Source organism: Xiphophorus couchianus, chromosome 21, assembly GCF_001444195.1.
Source record: "Xiphophorus couchianus chromosome 21, X_couchianus-1.0, whole genome shotgun sequence".
Taxonomy (NCBI): domain Eukaryota; kingdom Metazoa; phylum Chordata; class Actinopteri; order Cyprinodontiformes; family Poeciliidae; genus Xiphophorus; species Xiphophorus couchianus.
Window position 1 is genome coordinate 15,513,627 of NC_040248.1, and position 17,984 is coordinate 15,531,610.

The window sequence follows — 17,984 nt, forward strand, 5'->3', positions numbered from 1 at the left end:
AGTGAGGCCACTGCAAATGCTGCTTGCACAAATTCCATAAAGTATTTAAAGGCACACTGACTGAAAGAAACACAGTTTAGCTTTACCTTGCATATTCTGGCATCCTCTAAGTTTTACATCATGTAGTTCTGATAAAAAAAATAAAAAAATAAGATTGAAGAAGTTGTTTATTTGAACAGTAGATTGTAATCCAGAGTAGATTTAATCCTTTCTGAGCTCCAATATGAAGCAAAGTTACATTAGTCTGGAATTAACACCAAACTCCTTCAAAATTGAGGCATTTTGAGCCAAGCCAAAATACACAGACTTTACTGGGATGTCCTAAGTAAACATCACACTAATAGAAGACGACTGCATCACACTACTAGTCCAAAACATAGCTTTACACCATTTACATTTAGGTCAAGTGCATCCCTAAACCCAGGAAGGGTAAATGCTCTAGGCTCCTCTTGATCATCAGAAGTAAATGTAAGTCGGTCACTTTAAGATTAAATTTTCCTGTTCTTCGTATTCTGTTTTAGTAAGTGTAGATAAAAAATAAAGCGGAAGAATTTAGAGTGTCTTTTTACAAATGTTTTCCAGTCAATTCCAAGCTTTTCCCAATGTAAACCTCCAGAGTTTTAAATCTTTTCACCAATTCATAACCTGTTAAATTGTACGTGATTTCATCAGCCTTTCATTAGCATTTTTAGCTATGACCTGGTACCACGCATCTGTCCTTTTAAAAGATTAATGGAATGTGTGTACATTGTCTCTGTGTAAATAAATAGTAAACAAGAAAAAAATTAATTTCATTTGTAAATATTACAAAATATTGTTATAAATTAACATGAAACCTATAAAAAACATGGCAAGCTAGCTGGCTGGATAGATGGATGTTTGTGATGTATGGATGGATGATGGATAGAAGGAAGAGGACAAATTGATGAATGGATGAAGGATTATAATAAGGACAGAAGAATTAATGTAGGTGAATAAATGTTGGATGATGGATTAGTGGATTCACGGTGGAATCAGATCCATAGATATTTTGCAATGAATCAATGAATGTATGCAACTTCCAGACAATAACATAAGGATGACAGGAGAAGAGACTGTCAAGAGTTGAGAAAACCAGTGTATAAAGAAAGCAGAACTAAATTTCCAGTGCCTGATATGTTGTGCCATCTTTCATCTTCTACATTTTTTATTTTTTATTTATCTGCCGATCAAATCAACATAAATTCAGATCAACAGCATCAGATTAGGTTGGCCTCTTGCCTTTAAATGAAATTAAATATGTCCAGAGCCAAAAACTTTGATTCGCCGTGTATTTAACCAGGATAAACAGCTGTATAACATATCTAGGTCATGTCTTTAAAATGTGGCATTTATAGCTGAAAAAGGATACAAGACGTTTTGGTTTTGAATGAATTTATTTTCTTTTTCTCTATTAGGCTTTACAAGATTCTTTAAAAAAAAGAAAGAAGCTTTTCAATGGTAGGAGCAGTATATGACATATTTATGAGGCCTTCCACTGAGATTTAAACTGTACAGAGACAATATCAGCCACTAGCCATTGCGTAATCAGAGTGTAATCACAAACGGAATGACAGCTTCCTGTCCACGCACATACACAGACGCGCACACACGCACACTCACCCCTACAGTAAAGGCCCCTCACTCATCCACACCAGTCTCTCCGTCCAGAAACACTCCTGCTTTGGCTTCAGCAGGTCATTCGTGCCACGCCAAGCTCCAGACTGACAACAGCTGGCTCCTCTTTGGCAAGTTCACCGTTGCATGTCCCTTCCAGTTCTCCGTAGCTCTGCTTCCTGCTCTCGCTGCCACTGCTGCCCTCTACTGTCCGCTCTGTGTCTGTACTCTCCATGGCCTCCTCGCCCACTTCGTCTTGTTCGTCCTCCTCCTCGCGACGCTGCACCTCTTTGTGGTTGATAGGTGCGCCTAGGATGAGGGAGTCAGGCCGCGGTGGCAGGGGATTGGTGCGTTGGTCTCTGGTTGGAGGAGGTGCCGGGGGGTCAGAGGTCGCAATTGGGGTCACACCAAGCTGTTGGAGCCTCTGAATGAACAGTATGGGACAAAAAGTACATTTTATTCACCCTAGCTGGATTCATTTTTCACCCTTGTGCCTGATTTTACAACAGAAACAAACAGTGGAGTTCAGTGGAAACCAGAAGTTCACATACACTGAATAAAAAGACTTCTAAAAAATATTTTTAAATTCAATTGCACCAAAATTTATGTATTTTAAGGTCACGCCTAGAACACACTGCTCTCTTGTTTGACAAGATTAGAAACTCATAAGAAATCAGCCCAAGATATCAGGAACAGAATTGTGTAGATGCACCAGTCTGGTTTATCCTTCGGAGCAATCTTGAGACGCTTGAAGGTTTCGCATTCATGTGTTGAAATGATAATAGGCAAGTATAGACATGATGGGAATGTCCAACCAGAGACTGGTCCCGTGTCCCAGAGGTGAAAGTATTTTGGTCATTATCCACAGTAAAACAGATTCTGTGCCAATATGGGCTGAAATGCCACTCAGAAAGGAAGAAGCCATTAATCCAAAAGAAATATGAAATTCCAGATTATGGTTTGCCGATGAACACAAGGACAAAATGCCAGATTATGGCATTTTTTTGGAGACATGTCTTGAGGGCTGATGAAACTAGAGCGGAACTGCTTGGCCATAATGATCATCATTGCATGAGGAAGAGGAGCAAAGAATGGGGGTGGCAACATCAACCAACATAGAATTTGTGAATAGATCTGACAAGGCGCGTGAGAGTGACGTAGCCAACAAACCTGAGAGAGAGAAAGTTATTGGGAGGAATGGGTCAGAAGAAACTATTGCAAATTATTGTGAGAAGTTTGTGGAAAGAAACCCAAAAGGTTTGACCCAAGTTAGACAGCTTCTCTAAAGTTCATACATGTATATTTAAATGTTTGTACATTGATAGTGAGTTGAAGTGAAGACAAATTTCTTAATCATGAGCATCAACTTGGCTAATGGAGCAGATTCTGAGGTGATATTGCTCTTATATGATATTTAAATCAATAGTCAAATTCAATACAAACTATTAAAGATACTTTAAAAACTCCAGAACATTTTAAACTTAGTTTTGACAGAATAAACAGTACAAACCTAATAATAATAATAATAACAATAATAAACAAAAGTTCTTATACATTATCTTTACACACCTAAACTATAAAGATCTGCACACCTAACCAATCATTGCCTACGGCAAGTTAAACTTTTATTAAAGTAACATAGTATTTACAAACTAATAGGAATATCTCATTTTTCTGTGGACTTTATTCAAGCACCAACATTGACAAAAAATAATAACTTTAAAAGCAATTTGAATAAACCTTTTCTTCTCTATATAAGACTTGTTTTTAGGTTCATCAGACTTTATCAAGAAAATTGAATAAGTAATTTATGGCTTCCTGTTTACGACCCAACGTGGTATTTATCTTGATAGTGCAAGGGCGGCGGAAGGAAAAAAAAATAGATCTCCAGAGCTTATTAAATGAGAGATGCAGCTATGATTAGAGCCTTCGGGTCACCACAAATTTGATAGTACCTACATGTCAAATGATTTTTGGAAGGGTTAGATCTGGAAACAGTGTCAAATGAACAGTGGTCCAAAAATTCTCTTTCTGTGTGCTCAAACCTGAACCAGCATAGGAGAAGGCCTCAATAAATGTGCTCAAATTAACCACAGAGTTTCCTCAATTTTTTTGAGATTATGTAACTGTATAAAAGAAAAAAAAATAAACTTAAGCCTGTGTTAATGTCTGTGTGTACAAAATGAAAATCCAAAATATCAGAGTCCAGTATTGCAGACAGAATCCTGTGCTCAAATTTCATCTTAAATTAATTATGCAAGTAAACAATAAACCAGTCCCTGAAGTGACTGAAGTTGAAACACCATTACTGAAAAATACAAATACAAAATACTGAAAAGCAAACCTATGTGTAAAGTGGGATAGCTTAGGAGATTAGAGCAAATTCAGAGCTGCCTGTTAAGGCTCAAACTTGTGAGGGTGTTAGAGTTCACATTTGAATAGAGGTCGTGATTCAAAGTGATGCAAATCAAACAGGCCTGAACATCTTTTTCTTCTCTCCACCCATGTACTGTGGACTTAGGGTGAAAAAAAATGTCAAAAGGAAGTGGGGGGATAGAGGTGCCAATGCTTGCAGTGAGATGCAACTACAGCTTAGGAAGCCAAATGATTGATCAACAGAGAGAAGTAGTTTTGTGGTCTGTTCTTACAGAAAGGAACACAGATTTTTTGTAAAACTCAGCTGACAAGAAGAAACTTGTCATGTCTTTACTGTATTTTCACTACAAAAAGTTCTCCTTAAACTTTTTCAAACAATCAACGTAAGCCATATAAGTAGGAGTTACACTCCAAACACAATCCAAACCAGGGTTAATGAGTTAGCACACACATTGTGACATTTGTTGCACTCAGTGACTCAGTAACAGCTTTACTTGTAGAGGAAAGAAAGGATGGTTTAAAACAGAGCTTCCTTAAGTAAATCCTCCTCAGACATCAAACTAAATATGTAAATATATTGGATGTTGATATTATTTGTGGTGTTATCAAAATACTGAAATGTCATCTGATTTTCTAGTATAATAAGTGTTTCATATTAGTCAATAAATTGATTATTGATTAGGTTTTTGTTAGAATTAGTAGTTTTATATTACTAGTTGTTTTATACTTTAAGGTTTAGTGTTCTCACCCCAGAGAGGAGGAACTTGTTAAACTGTGTGTAAGACATAAGTAACCTTTCCTTGATCTTAAGCATGTTTTTGTAGGCGTTTCTTTAGGGGGGCTTCCTGAGATACTCCTCAGTTGCTTCTAATAGTCTGTGTGTAGAATTTAGTTTCTGTTTCCCTTCCTTGTTATCAGGGTAGGCCCCCTTCTTGTTAAGATCACTCTCCCACTTCCCATTCACTCCCTTTCTCTGCTAATAAAAAGAAAAGTTCTGCCGCAGAATGGCAGAACACATGGTAAACACCTTGGAGAAGTGGTTTGTTATGTTTTCTCCTTTTGCAAAAGACTTGGTTGAAAACTAAAACGTTGTCTGTGGTTCTCTTTTTATGTAGGTTGACAAAATACCTATCAGTTTTTGCTTTAAATATCTAAAATACTGCAGAACTGATGATGTGATGCTTCCTGTTTGATTCACAAGTTCCTCTGAAGCTGCTGTACTTTGTTGTGGAAAAAAAATATTACCAAAATACTGTCAGGTGAAATCACTCAATCAGGTTTAATCATGTATTGTGCACAATACAGAGAGCTTGTAGGACAAACGATAATAAAGCAGTTCTGGGTGAAAAGCTCTGCCAGGCAGAGACAACACGAGTTTTATGCCAAGGATAAAGGATCCAAAACAAGGAGCGAGACAGTCTGGCTCTGACGCAGCTGCAGCAAAACAACTTCTGACCTTGTGTGTAAAGCCCAAACAGGTTCTTGTGGTGAGATTTCACAAGAATTTAATATAACATGAATAGCAGATGTTAACTTACAATAATTTTCCACCACAACATTTTCTTCTCCTTTCACTCCATGCCATTGTTTTCCATTTTTAAGGAGTTAAGAGGCTTTATGGCAAAACCTAAAACGGACTAGCTGCTGCACAAGTTACTAAAAAGTGTGTTGCTATGTTACTAGTGGTTGATTGAGTGAGTTAGTTTATGCCACCAGCCTTGCTTAGTTGAGCTGAGAGAGGTTGAGAGGCTAAAAACTTTCCTCTGCCTACATCCACCAGAATGCTGTGCAGTTCTGGAACGAAGTTCAGTGAAATTATTGGACATTCTATTTGATGTATATTCTACTGATACTGATAACATGCCTATCACGATATATATTGTTATCGAATTATTGCCCAGCCTACTAAGACTTGTAAACTCAAATAATAATTAGAACTAGAAGCAGTTATCAATGTGTTCCAAGCCCTGACAATTATGGAAGGTCACAAATCTCTTCTAGTGTTATTTTAGGGGTCAGAATCAACAGAAGTTCACAGACTACCGCTCTAAGCTAAATATTTCTCAGTGTATCTGTAAATGTAGAACAAGAAAATTCAACTCACAGTCTCCAGAGCTCGCAGTGTGCTCTCCGCTTCGCGGCTGTTCTCCTTCAGAGTCAGAGTGGTTTTGAGGATGGACTGCCGTGGATGCATGGACCGATCGAACTGGTGGTACATGTTCCTCCAGAACCTTGGAAGCACAGGATTAAGAAGCACAGAGGCAATTCATAAATAAATACAAGTTGGAGACCTGTAAATGTGCAATACTGCAAAGGCTGGTAAGTTAGGTGTCTGGTACTGACTTGAAATGGTATGGCAAGGTGGAGGGCTCCAGCACAGGATGTGCTTCAGAGTATGAAGGCTTGTAGAATGGATTCAAGTAGTTCTGCTTTTCACTCATCAGATAGGCCCAGAGTGAGTGAGTTCGCTCTCTAAGTCTAAGACACAGAGTGATGGTTAATAGCAGCAGTCGTTTACACACCAGTTAATCCAAAACATCTGACTTAAGATGCAATTTTACTACCGGTTTTAGTAAAACCTTTACATACATTGTATTGAGTTTAAACAAAACAATGCAAAAGGAAATGCAGACATGCAGTCTGTCTGTGAAGCTCTTAATTTACTGTCCTTAAACGTTTGCAACATATTAGCTTTGATAAATCTGACAAGGCAAAAAAAGGGGTTTGTTTTTTTCAAATAGTCTGTTCAAAGTGTCTCAAAAGGGTACAAATACTGTCGACAAAATACAAGTAGAGATGTTTACACTTACTGCAACTCCTCTCTCTGCCTCTGATTGTTCCCTAGGAAGTTTCCATACTGACAAGAGTGCACATGCTCATGGATCTGCAGCAGGAACCACTCGCTGTACTCAAAAGCCTAATGAGAGTGCCATTATTAGATGAAAGACAATCAAGCACATTGAAAGTAGGTAATGCAAATCCGTTATGCTGTCAGCAGATTCGCTCATACTTGCGGGAACTGCTCAGTCAGCTGATAAACACACTCAAGAAACTGAGTGAAGATAGGAGACACTTCCTTTGGATCCCCATTGAGCTGGTCACACCTTGAAATACAGAATTAAATTGATGGTCAAAAAATAACCAACCATGGGCACCTGTTTCTGTTTTGTCTTCATGTTTACCTTTCTCCATTAAAAAGAAGATTGCACCAGTTTTTTGCCACATCTCCTTTATTCTCATTTAATAAGCCTATCTAAGTGACTAATTTTAGTCACTTGGAATCCGTTTCTACAAATCTTAGAATGCTTCATTTCAACAGACAATTTGAATGTTTTTGCTGCAGACAAGCAGTTTCTGACATGCATAAAAGGCTGACAGAGAGCAAAGATTTGTACAATATATAATCCGTATTACAGTGAGTTAAATGAAAAAGGGTTACAGTTGAAAAGTCAACTTAGCAACCATTACTGCACACTCAATTGGCTGTGTGATCTGTTCTGTGTTACTAAACAGATTGCACAGAAGACTTTTCAAAATCATCTGTAAAAAAAGTAAAAGTAATTTTTTAAAAAGTATTATATTATATTATGTTATATTATATTATTTGTTTAACTGAAAGCCGTGATCAAATATATTTTGGTAAAAAATAAATAAAATAAAAATAAGGGAGCAAAAACATAGCACCTGCGGTTCAGTGTAATAACTGTAAAATATCCAAAAAGTTATAGAAGACATTGATGAGTTTGGTAATGACCAACAACGATGGCACTTGACAAAATGCGATGTCTGCTACTGGTTTTCACAATTGTCGATCGTGTGACGTGTCCATCATGTTTTTATGTTTTCATGATGTAAAGCAATTTGAACTGCCTTGTTACTAAAATGAGCTGTACAAATAAACTGGACTGATTGAAACTTTGACTGACTTTGACTGACTGACAATGTACTCAAGTAAACACATATGATGATATAAGGATAATGGAATAAAAGCCATTTTCCTCATATATTGGATAATGGAAGTTAAGTTAGCCTTTACCTGTCTGCAAACTTGTGACCAAAGGAAATCCAGTCTTTCTCTATCAGCACCTGACAAGATAAATTATAACTTATGTTATAAAACATAAATTTGAAACAACAGCAACTCCCCCATATAGAGGAGATTGATACCAATATTCATACCATAAAGCCCTTGATGGTGCGATAATAGGGGTCCATGAGCAGTGACCCCAGGGCGCAAACTTGGGCAGTTCTGTCCCATCCGTCTGAGCAGTGAACTAATACACTGGCCCCTTCTAATGTCACTGCCTAAGGAGTGAGTGTGATTAAAGGAATTAGGCTTTTACTGTGAGAAACAGTATTCCTGAAAAGACAAATGGTTACCTTTGTAAGAAACACAGCTGCATCTACTACAGCCTTGATATGTCGCAGCCAGCCGCTGCTTTCCAGTCCCACTAGGTAGTCGCTCATGGTAAGAGACCGAGTGCCAATAACTACAAGAGAGAAAGAGGGAGAGGGAGAGAGAGACAGTCAATCAGCATATTAAAGCAAAGAGGTGTCTTGATGTCCATAGCAGCTCTCTTACCTTCCAGTAATTTCTGCAGGCTTGCCCTCATTACGTGGATGTTTTCGATCCCAACAAACTGAAAGCGGATGTTGGAGTAGTTGTCCTCGTTCTCGTAGCCTTTGCCTGCAGCGCGGTTGGCCAGCGCATTCAGCTGCAAGAAAATTCTAGTCTTTAAACTCACATAAACCATTTCTGCATTAAAAAACATAAATAACTAAAGTGTTACGACTTTACCTTTGGCCTTGTGTCCATGACGTAAACAAAGCGACTGTTGTGATTGGCCTTACTGATGGCCTGCAGCATGCTCTCATCTTCGAGGCAACGCGCGCTGAACCCAGAGAGTGGCTGGCTGCAGCGACACACTGCCGCCTGTCACACAGTTCAGAGGGGCAAATAAATGACAGAAATAGCCAAATATGACAACATTTCAACTACGCTCCATGAGTTACCTGTTATTTATAATCATAGATTAACATTTTAAAGCCTTCATTTAAATTCCAATCTATTTTTTTTCATGCTGTAAAGCTGATGTGATGAAAGACCAAGCATATCTTCAAGCCTGTTTCTGCCCGTAAATGGGCAGAAACAGGCAGAGCTTCTTGCCTTCCACTGTTACCTCGCAAGAAAATTCAGCTAACTCAGAGGCAAGCTTGTCAATCAGTATGCCACAGAAGGTTTCTGTCTGAATTTCCACTTAGAGGTCATGAAAGGTTACTAGATATATTTTTGTAATATTGAGCTAATTTGAAAGGACATTTTTTAATCGACAGAAAATGCACTTAAAAAGGACAATTTCTTTAATGCACCTTCATTAAACACAGACAAAGAATCCTCAACTAAATTCTGAGTGGATTTGCATGAAACGTGGCTTGCACATTGATGCAAGTACTGCAATCTGACTGTGATCTAGGCTTTTGGTTTTCTTGTTCTTCTCTTTTTTTCCCCACTGTACAGGCATTGCATATTTAAAACATCCAAAAAGGTCAAACTAGACTTTATAACATTGACACATATGGTACATATTATATTTGACAAACTATGTCAAATATAAAACAACATAATCAACTAAAAAGCTCCGAAAAGCAGAACTATGCTCCAACAGAAAGTACCTTTTTCTCTTGGTAAAAGTATGTGAGCACAGGAAAGCGTCCTTTGCTTCGGAACTTGGAGCTGCCAACGATGATAGGCTTACTGGCTGTGATGGGAACGTACAGGTCGCGTGGATATGTCTCACACACCTAGAAAACCAACAGAAAAATGCATGGATATTAACAAAACGGAGAGAAATTTCAAACTTTTCCAGTTTAACAAGTTGTTTTGTTTAAATACGAGAAAACGTAGGGTGATCGATGTTCTGTTCTGCATCCTGAACAGACGTTTGCCACATTACTGCTGGAGATCAAAAGCAAAACTAAGAGTGAAGTTGTATCCCCCTCTAGTGGACAATGAAGGTACAATCTTTCCAAATGTGCAACAATTGTTCATTTTTCTGCTGCGTTACAAATTCAAAAGGCTGCACCACAAATATAGTCGACAACCTTTGAAAAAATATGTTCCTATAATAATAAAAGAATACTTCACTAACACATTATGTCTAACATGAAACAACAACGTCAACTGCAACTATAATGCAGAGTTGGTATTCGGGAAGTTGGAAATTACATTAGAGTAAACGCGGTCCGAGTGCTGATGCTTCTGTTTCCTTGAGGAAGGTTGAGTTTATGATGGTACAAAGGTTCAAACAGTGTTGAACTCCATGTGGTTGAATTTTTAACTTTTAATTTGCTATAGTCCTCCATAATACTGCGCCCTGAACTTTTTCACACATCCAATCAAACACAATCACGCAGCATGTTTGCCAGCTGCGTCTTTCAGGCTTCAAGGCTATCCAATCCTAAGCTGACCTTCCATAGATAATCGTTTTACCACGGTAGAAGGCACCCAAGGCATCAGCAAATACAAGATGCAACAATGATGGGTAAATGTGTCAAGCTATCTAAACAACTTCTGTGAGACACTTTATCAAAGATTTTTATTACTTTAGTTAATGGTCTACCTTGTAGTCTCTGTTGACGTCAGTGTGCTGCCATTGGTCATTTGGCACGCCCATCCTCTCAAACTCCGCCCCCAGGTCGATGAGCTGCCAGCCCTCCTCTCTCTGCTGATCGTTTTGCTTGGGGTTGTAGGAGAATGCGTAGAGTTCCTCGTAATGTACTGAGAAATATAGAAAATAGATCTCAAAATTCCAGTCAGTATGCACAGTTTGAGCGTACTTTGTCCACAGAAACCTTTTCAAGGAGGTTTTCAGGGATTATTTTCTCACACCGATCATTTCCACTGCAAGATTCAGGAACATCAGCTTACCAGGGTAGATATTTACTCTTCTCCCAAATAAAAAAAAACAAAACCTTTAATGCTTAAAACATTTTGAAAATTACAATCCTATGACTTCCATTACTGCGAAAAAGTGCTAGCATGCAAAACAGGATTTCTTATGTTTTTCTGCTCTTTTTAGAAAGTTTTTTTTTTCTCTAAAATTCAACCCGATTGCCACCGAAACCAAATAACTGCTTGTGATATCTTTGACAGCAACAGCTGCAATTGTTTTCACAGGCAAAGAGTCTTTTCCATCCTTGTTGAGGAATCTTAGCCAGCTCCTCTTTTGCAGAGTTCTTAATTGGAAGATTGTCAAGCATAATGTCATGCTTTTTAAGGTCAAGCCACAACATCGTAACCAGAAGTAATTCCAGAAACTTTCTAACTCACTCAAAACTTTATTTTGTTTTTATTTAACCACTGAGAGACAAATTTGCTGGTGTCCTTTGGATCATTGTCTTGTTGCATAAATGAAACAAGTTTAATCTTGCTTTATTTATGCAAGCAAGATTGCATAAATGAATATGCAATCCTGAAGGAGACTATGCTCCTTCAGGATCTTTCGCTAGAGAGCAAGTGAAACTAGACCAAAACAAGTGGCTAATCAGAGATAATTAAGGATTTAACAGTTGGCGCAATTATACATTATACAATTATACAAGCCTGCCTGGGTCACATAGACCCAGGCAGGCTTAGGTTGCCCTTTCCCCTTTGAATACAGAAAATCGTAATTGTGAAACTGCTTTTCGAATGTATTCAGGTTATCTTTGATATTAAAATACATTTCCACAGTAAAAATCAGCGAGACCTTTACAAGCACAAAATAAATAAATAAAAAATGTAAAAATCAGGAGACTGGACGGTGAAAATCACCTGGCCGCAGTAGACGCAGCAGTGAACTATAGATGTCATGGCAGTCTCTTTCCCTCTGTACCACAAAATGAACCACCCTGAAGTTCCGGCACTGGATGACCAGCGGGCAGCCCGAGGTGGTCAGGCTTTGCTTCTCCACTGAGGCTATATGGTGGTGCAAAATCTGTGGAGAAAAAGGGAGGGGACAACATTTGATTATTTACAGCAGATGTCAGAAAAACCCAAAGGATCCTCCCTATGCAGGATGTTGGGTATACCCTCAAGAACACGTCTGAAATTGTTCTGAAATGGGCTCAACACAAGCAGGCATTCATAAACTCTGAATACTCAGCAGATTATATTCCTCGGTGTAGTTTGTTCCCCACCCTCGTATGAAATAATTAAAACATAGACTCATCTGCATTGGGTAATGATAAATAGAGGACACTGAGATGAACAGAAACACAGACACACACACACTTGTGCAGCCTTAATGTTGACAGCACCAGCTGTTAAGACATTCTCTCACATGCTGTTTAATATTTTATGAGGTTCCTGTTAAACTCTGATAAAATCTCTCCCTGGACCCTGCAGACTGATCACAAAATGATTTCCCACACCACTCACACATGCAGTGTCATGCACATGTCATGTCTAAAGACACACACACAGGAAGCAGCAGACACGTAAGGACACGGATATGGTTAAATTTGTAAAATAACAACAAAAAAAACAACTGCTTCCATCTCTCAGCACAATGAGCAGGAAATGGGGCCAGAATGAGGAGAGATTTTGGATTTTGCTGCACAGAGCATTTTAAACCACAAAACCCTTCCCACAATGCAGTTCAAGGCCAAGCTCTTACATCATACTGCAAACTAGAGGCTATATTAGTGGAGAGCATTTACATAAACCTAGTGATATATTTATAAAATTGTTAAAGATTGAAAAATCATCACTGCACACTGAGTAAATTGTGCATTAAAATGTAATTGCAAAAGGATGAACTGCTGAAATGGATCCTGTTTTAGCTCTGGCCTCATTAGAGATCTGATGATTTCCTTCCTAAAGTGTTTCACGTCCTTCTTTATCCCCTCACACTGCTTGTGCTCTGCCACGGCAACACAAAAACAGTAAATTATTTTAAAAGAAAGAAAAGAAAAAATCCTATCAGTCATCTGCGATCGTCTTTCAGATCACGAATGAAAACACACACAACTCCACCAGTACGCAGAAAAGCCTGAATGGAAAACCTGCTACTGTTTATTGAGTGTTATTATGAAATAGCTGTGCCTCCTTTTTCACTCTTTCTTAAACAACTCTACAGCTGACACGCAAACTGTACTTCCTTAGTCTGCAGACTTGCTTTGTAAAGTCTCTGTTAATGAGAAATAAAAGCAGTAGGACACTGAGGCTCCTTCATTTTACTGTTTCAGTAAAATAGTCATTTATGGACTTGGATTGCAACTGAAGCGTTTGCTGAGAACTCGATTGTTCTATTGTTTGATGTGCAATTTAGCTAAAAGGAGTTACAATTACAAAGCTACAGTGCAGTTTTCCCACCTGCCAATTTTCCACTGCCACAACGAAATAAGGGTAGTTAATTAGTCGGCTAAGTGCAGGTTTATAATAAGAAACAGGCCTTATCTCATTAATGACTTCATTATTATTAGTTTTTTTTTAAATCTTGGCTCGTCCTACACCACGCCTCTCAAGCTGCGAATATGCTGTGTATCTGTGTTACATTCAATAGGCAGAGGAAAAACTGAGGATTAAAGCTGAGCCACAGCTGATACTTTTCGGATTTATGCAGCTTTGAATTGGCACACAAACGCTAACCAGCAAATCCAACTTTATGAAGCTGGCACGTTGTGTGTCAGAACACACTGATGCAGCTCTAAATCACCTTTATTTCACATGCAAGGAGCGTCACCACAAACAGTAGAACGATTAGGATGCAACTAATGTAAAAATTTGATTTGTTTTTTTTTTTTTGCCTTGTGTAAACAGAGCACAGACAGAGAGCGCATACAGGGTATAGAACAACAACATATGGAAAAACTGGCAGAGTATAAAAACTCAGATGGTAGAGAAACTTTAACGACCGTTGCAGTCGTCTGCAAGGCCTTCTTGTCTGCAAAGGTGCAGCTGCAGTGAAATCTTAAAATAAGGTATTTGTGTCAAAGTGATTGAAATATTTCTAAGAATATAGAACAATTGGGACCAGGTTATTACTTTTACCTTTACATTATGAGAAATGATTTGTGCAGTTTCTCATTAAAACTGTCTCTGCACCATTTGGATCCTTATTGGCTCAGTCAAATCCCGTTATCTTAGTTTAAAAACAGCAGACCTCCTGAACACCGGTGGCAGTATCGTGATTCACACAGCATGATGCCTCCACCACCATGTTTGATGACAGGGAGGTTGTATGGAGGTAGACGAGAAGTGTTGAGGTTCTGTCACATATTCCTTCCTTTTGTCTCCACAGTTATGCACCAACTTTAATAATAGACACAAAAGCTGTGCGAGTTTCACGTTCAGCTTTTGAATGAGGCATCATGAGCAAAGATCATATCAACAACTTCAACGTCTCTGCTCAGCTTTTTAACCATACAGCCAGACGGAGATTTAAAGAGTGCTGGCAAAAGCAAATGAGGTGGATTAGTAGATGGTGTCATCCAGGACATACTATGAAATACTGTCTGCTGCGCGGATTTTGAGATCTGAACATGTTATGACCGTGATGCACGACAGCTATGAAAGCAACAATCTTCAGTCACAAGAAATCATTCATACCCACTGCATCACCATCCACAAAGACTCTTTGAGAATACTTGAGTAATTTGAGTAACGACAACATTTAAGTTCGTTCTGAATCGAATTGCTTCATTTGCCGTGTTTCACACAATTTTCTCTATTGAATCCTAACCAGTCAGATCCAAACTTGTGAACATATAAAAGACAAGCAGACGCCTCGCCGCTCAACCTACTCACCCAGATCTCCTGGCCAGCAGAGGCTGCGTTGTTAGAGCCGCTTTCCACAAAAATGAGATGCGTAGCGGTGAGGTACAGTGTGCCATTTGTGGATTTGTTGCTGAAGCGATCCACCAGCCGCACCTGCTCCACCTGCAAACACACAAGTGTGTGAGGAACTAATCTGTGAGCCCTTGGCAGGAAAGTCTGCTTCTTTGGCTGTACATCAGCCACATTAAGACAAAGAGATGAATTATGAACACCTGAGAAAACTGAAAATAAGGTGGGTAGCCCTTGGTGCTGATTGAAGCAAGTCTATTATATAATAGTGACCACCTGGCGTTGCTTTTGGATGCCAGATCTTTTATAATACAGTCAACAGTGACTTAAAAGTAAAGGACAAAATTTTAACCATTAACCAACTAATTTTGTAGGAATATCACAGGTTTATTTTTTTTCTGATAGGAAACTCTCCTATCCAATCAAAAGTTTAAAAAAAGCATGTACCTTATCTCTTAATACGTAAATGTAAAGTATAAAAATACCTAAAATCGGTTTGTTTGTTTTTTTGAAGAGAATACAACGTTATCTTGCTCGGGTGAACTAAGGTTTGCTGTCGTTAGATGACAAAAAGCAAAAATGCTGAAGGGGCATTGAGATTTTTTGCCAGGCACTGAATGTGAGTCTTCCTTTCTTGCCATTGCTGCTAAATATCCAAAACTGCGATACACCACATTAACTCTGCCAGTGTTGATTCAGACTTCCTCTTCCTTCCTGCTGTTATGCTGCTGCACTCTGATACGATGTTGTAACAGAGCCTGTCCGTCTCCAAGCAACCTGAGGGTCAGAGTTTTGTCATAAATAAGACTCTCGTTAGATACAGGAAGTCAGGGTTGTGTTTAGCTGAAGGTAGAAGTTAGTAATAAAAAAAAAGAGAGGTGGAGAGAATGTAATGCCTTTCTTTTGGAAAATAATCACTCACGAACACAATCCTTTGTTAATACTTCAACTGGAAATATGTGATACTGACTTTACACAAAAGATTCTCAACAATTTCTCAGTATTGAATTTAGATACCAGGTTTTCTAGATTAACAAAGAGTTAGGACACACCTTGTCTGCAGGTAATCACACCCTCTTAATCCCAGTGTTCTTTTTTTTCCCCAATGTTTTGTGTATTCAACTGTCTTCAAGTTAAGAGGGAAAAAAGTAAAACCATGACTTGTATGATGAAATATCCAAAATCCACACCCTAACTAAACTCAAAAGCAATCTTCTTTAGCTCACATCATAAAGCTGGGTAATAATAGATACTAAATTATCAGACAGAAATTGGAAATTTTTTTCAAATTTCCCTCGACTGACTCTGAACGGCGATCCAGTTTATCTATTTATTAGATTTTAAGCGAATTAATACTAAGAGTTTGCACCTTTTTTCTTTCTAGAAATATTCTAATTAATTGCATGAGTTCTGATGCACTTTGTGTACCAAACGTTTAATCAAAACCAGGGGCAATTAGGCAACCTAATTATTAACTAAAAAGATGCGTAATATGTGTTAGGGAAATATTTTAATCCGTAGGCTGAGGAATATTGTAATTCCTTCATTTTCTGCATCATCCAAAGCTATTACCTTTAACAAAAAACACTGATCATTTTTTCCCTCTCTTGTACATGTTACAGCTATTAAACTTTTACAAAAAAAAAAAAGGGAATTGGTCGTAATCTGTAGCAGCAGGTTGTACCTCAAAGATGATCAGAAATTGGTATAAGCCAGTAAAAACCTGATAGGTGCATCTCTAGTAAAAGCCACCTTTTCTCACTTGAAAGTATTCAATATCGGATTTAATCTGCATGGGTTTCACTTACCTTTTCCGCTGTTACAAAGAAATCTGGGTCACTTACCAGAAAAAACAGTTATTGTGTTTTTTGTCTGGCCAGAAATGACTTAAAACTGAAATATAACAAAACCTGCCATATTGTCAACATCTTTTCAGCTCCAAATGCCTGGCAAAGCTAAACTAAACTCCCTGTTTATCTCTGGACTATAGCTTCTGTGGGCTATTTATTTGTTGTAATTTCCAGAAAAAAGTATTATTTGCCAGGACATTATTATAATAAACATAAATCTGTTAAGGTTATAGAAAAGCTAAAGATCTACAGCTCCGACATACAACCAGCTGCTTTGCAAAAAGGCCCATCAGCCTGCCAGTCTGTCTCTATGGAACTTCATCCATCTTTGGGGTTTCTATCTCAATAGATGCACCGTGGATCATTACCCAAATCAATAATAAAGGTGGTAGCTCCTTATTTTACAATCTGGGTGTCATGCTATCTGTTCTACGGAAAGAAAGAAAGAAAAAAAAAAACAGCTAATTGATGCTCGTCACGTCTCCCACCTGGAGCTGCTGAGCGACACCTGCTCGGCGTCACACCAAGAAGCTCAATACAAACACATTCAACTCAACATCTGCATAAGGCTGAATGTGGCGACATTCAAGCTCTGCAAACAAACCAGAAGGACAGGGCCCGATTGCTGACTGTACCCCATCCAACTGCAAATAACAAAAAATGTTAGCTACCTTAGGCGTTCGGATATGTTCCATTTCTCCGAGTGCAGAAGACTGTCAGCGGCTGCAAGGGTTCACACGATGCCCTCTTGAGATAACTCTATCATTGATTGTTGATAGCCTTAACGGTGGAATTAGTCCCTTTACTTTTTCGGTGGTACCCGATATGAGTTTATTGTCAAATATTTCGGTCCTCCATCCGCGTAAAGTCCCTCACCGCAACGCCAAGACATAAGATATGAAGATTTCAAAATAAGGGCACGGAGCATTTCTGCAGAAAACGTGCTTAGGGGCTGGAGAGGTGGGCTCCAAGGGAAGATTTCTTCTTCTTGATTTTTTATTTTTTATTTTTTTATTTTAACGGCGGTTGTCAAAAGAAATGGTGCGTTGTTTAGTTGCTTCGAGAAGTAACACTGCTATTAAAGTGAACACTATTGTAATCCCTGCAAGGTTTTTCATTTACAAAAAAAAAAAAAAACATTAAATAAAAAATAAAAAAATGAAAAAGTTATCTCAATATAATAGTTGTGTCATCATGATGACGAGATACCGACTCAATATAATGAGATCATATTACATTGAGATATTATCATTATGTTGATAGTATCTCAGTGGCAAAAACAGTCTACTAGATTA

The 17,984-nt window shown here is 38.3% G+C and overlaps 1 protein-coding gene across 1 annotated transcript; it reads right to left on the reverse strand.

The window, feature by feature from the left end:
• Positions 1-1,396: 1,396 nt before the first annotated feature.
• Positions 1,397-17,585, reverse strand: mtmr6 (myotubularin related protein 6). Its single transcript, XM_028005502.1, has 15 exons — positions 17,361-17,585; positions 14,801-14,932; positions 11,825-11,987; positions 10,632-10,789; positions 9,685-9,813; positions 8,810-8,944; positions 8,594-8,726; positions 8,392-8,501; positions 8,191-8,316; positions 8,048-8,097; positions 7,022-7,115; positions 6,822-6,928; positions 6,355-6,489; positions 6,116-6,242; positions 1,397-2,059 (listed from the first exon to the last, which is right to left on the reverse strand). The coding sequence occupies exons 1-15, from the start codon at positions 17,382-17,384 to the stop codon at positions 1,709-1,711; spliced, it is 1,974 nt and encodes a 657-aa protein (XP_027861303.1). The 5' UTR covers positions 17,385-17,585; the 3' UTR covers positions 1,397-1,708.
• Between the last annotated feature and the right edge of the window lie 399 nt (positions 17,586-17,984).

Coding starts and splice junctions, on each gene's coding strand:
- mtmr6 (XM_028005502.1), bottom strand. CDS start 17,384: ATGGAACATATCCGAACGCCTAAG. Junction 10,790..11,824: donor GCTGCGTCTACTGCGGCCAG/GTGATTTTCACC, acceptor TATATTTCTCAG/TACATTACGAGGAACTCTAC. Junction 6,929..7,021: donor TGACTGAGCAGTTCCCGCAA/GTATGAGCGAAT, acceptor CACTCTCATTAG/GCTTTTGAGTACAGCGAGTG.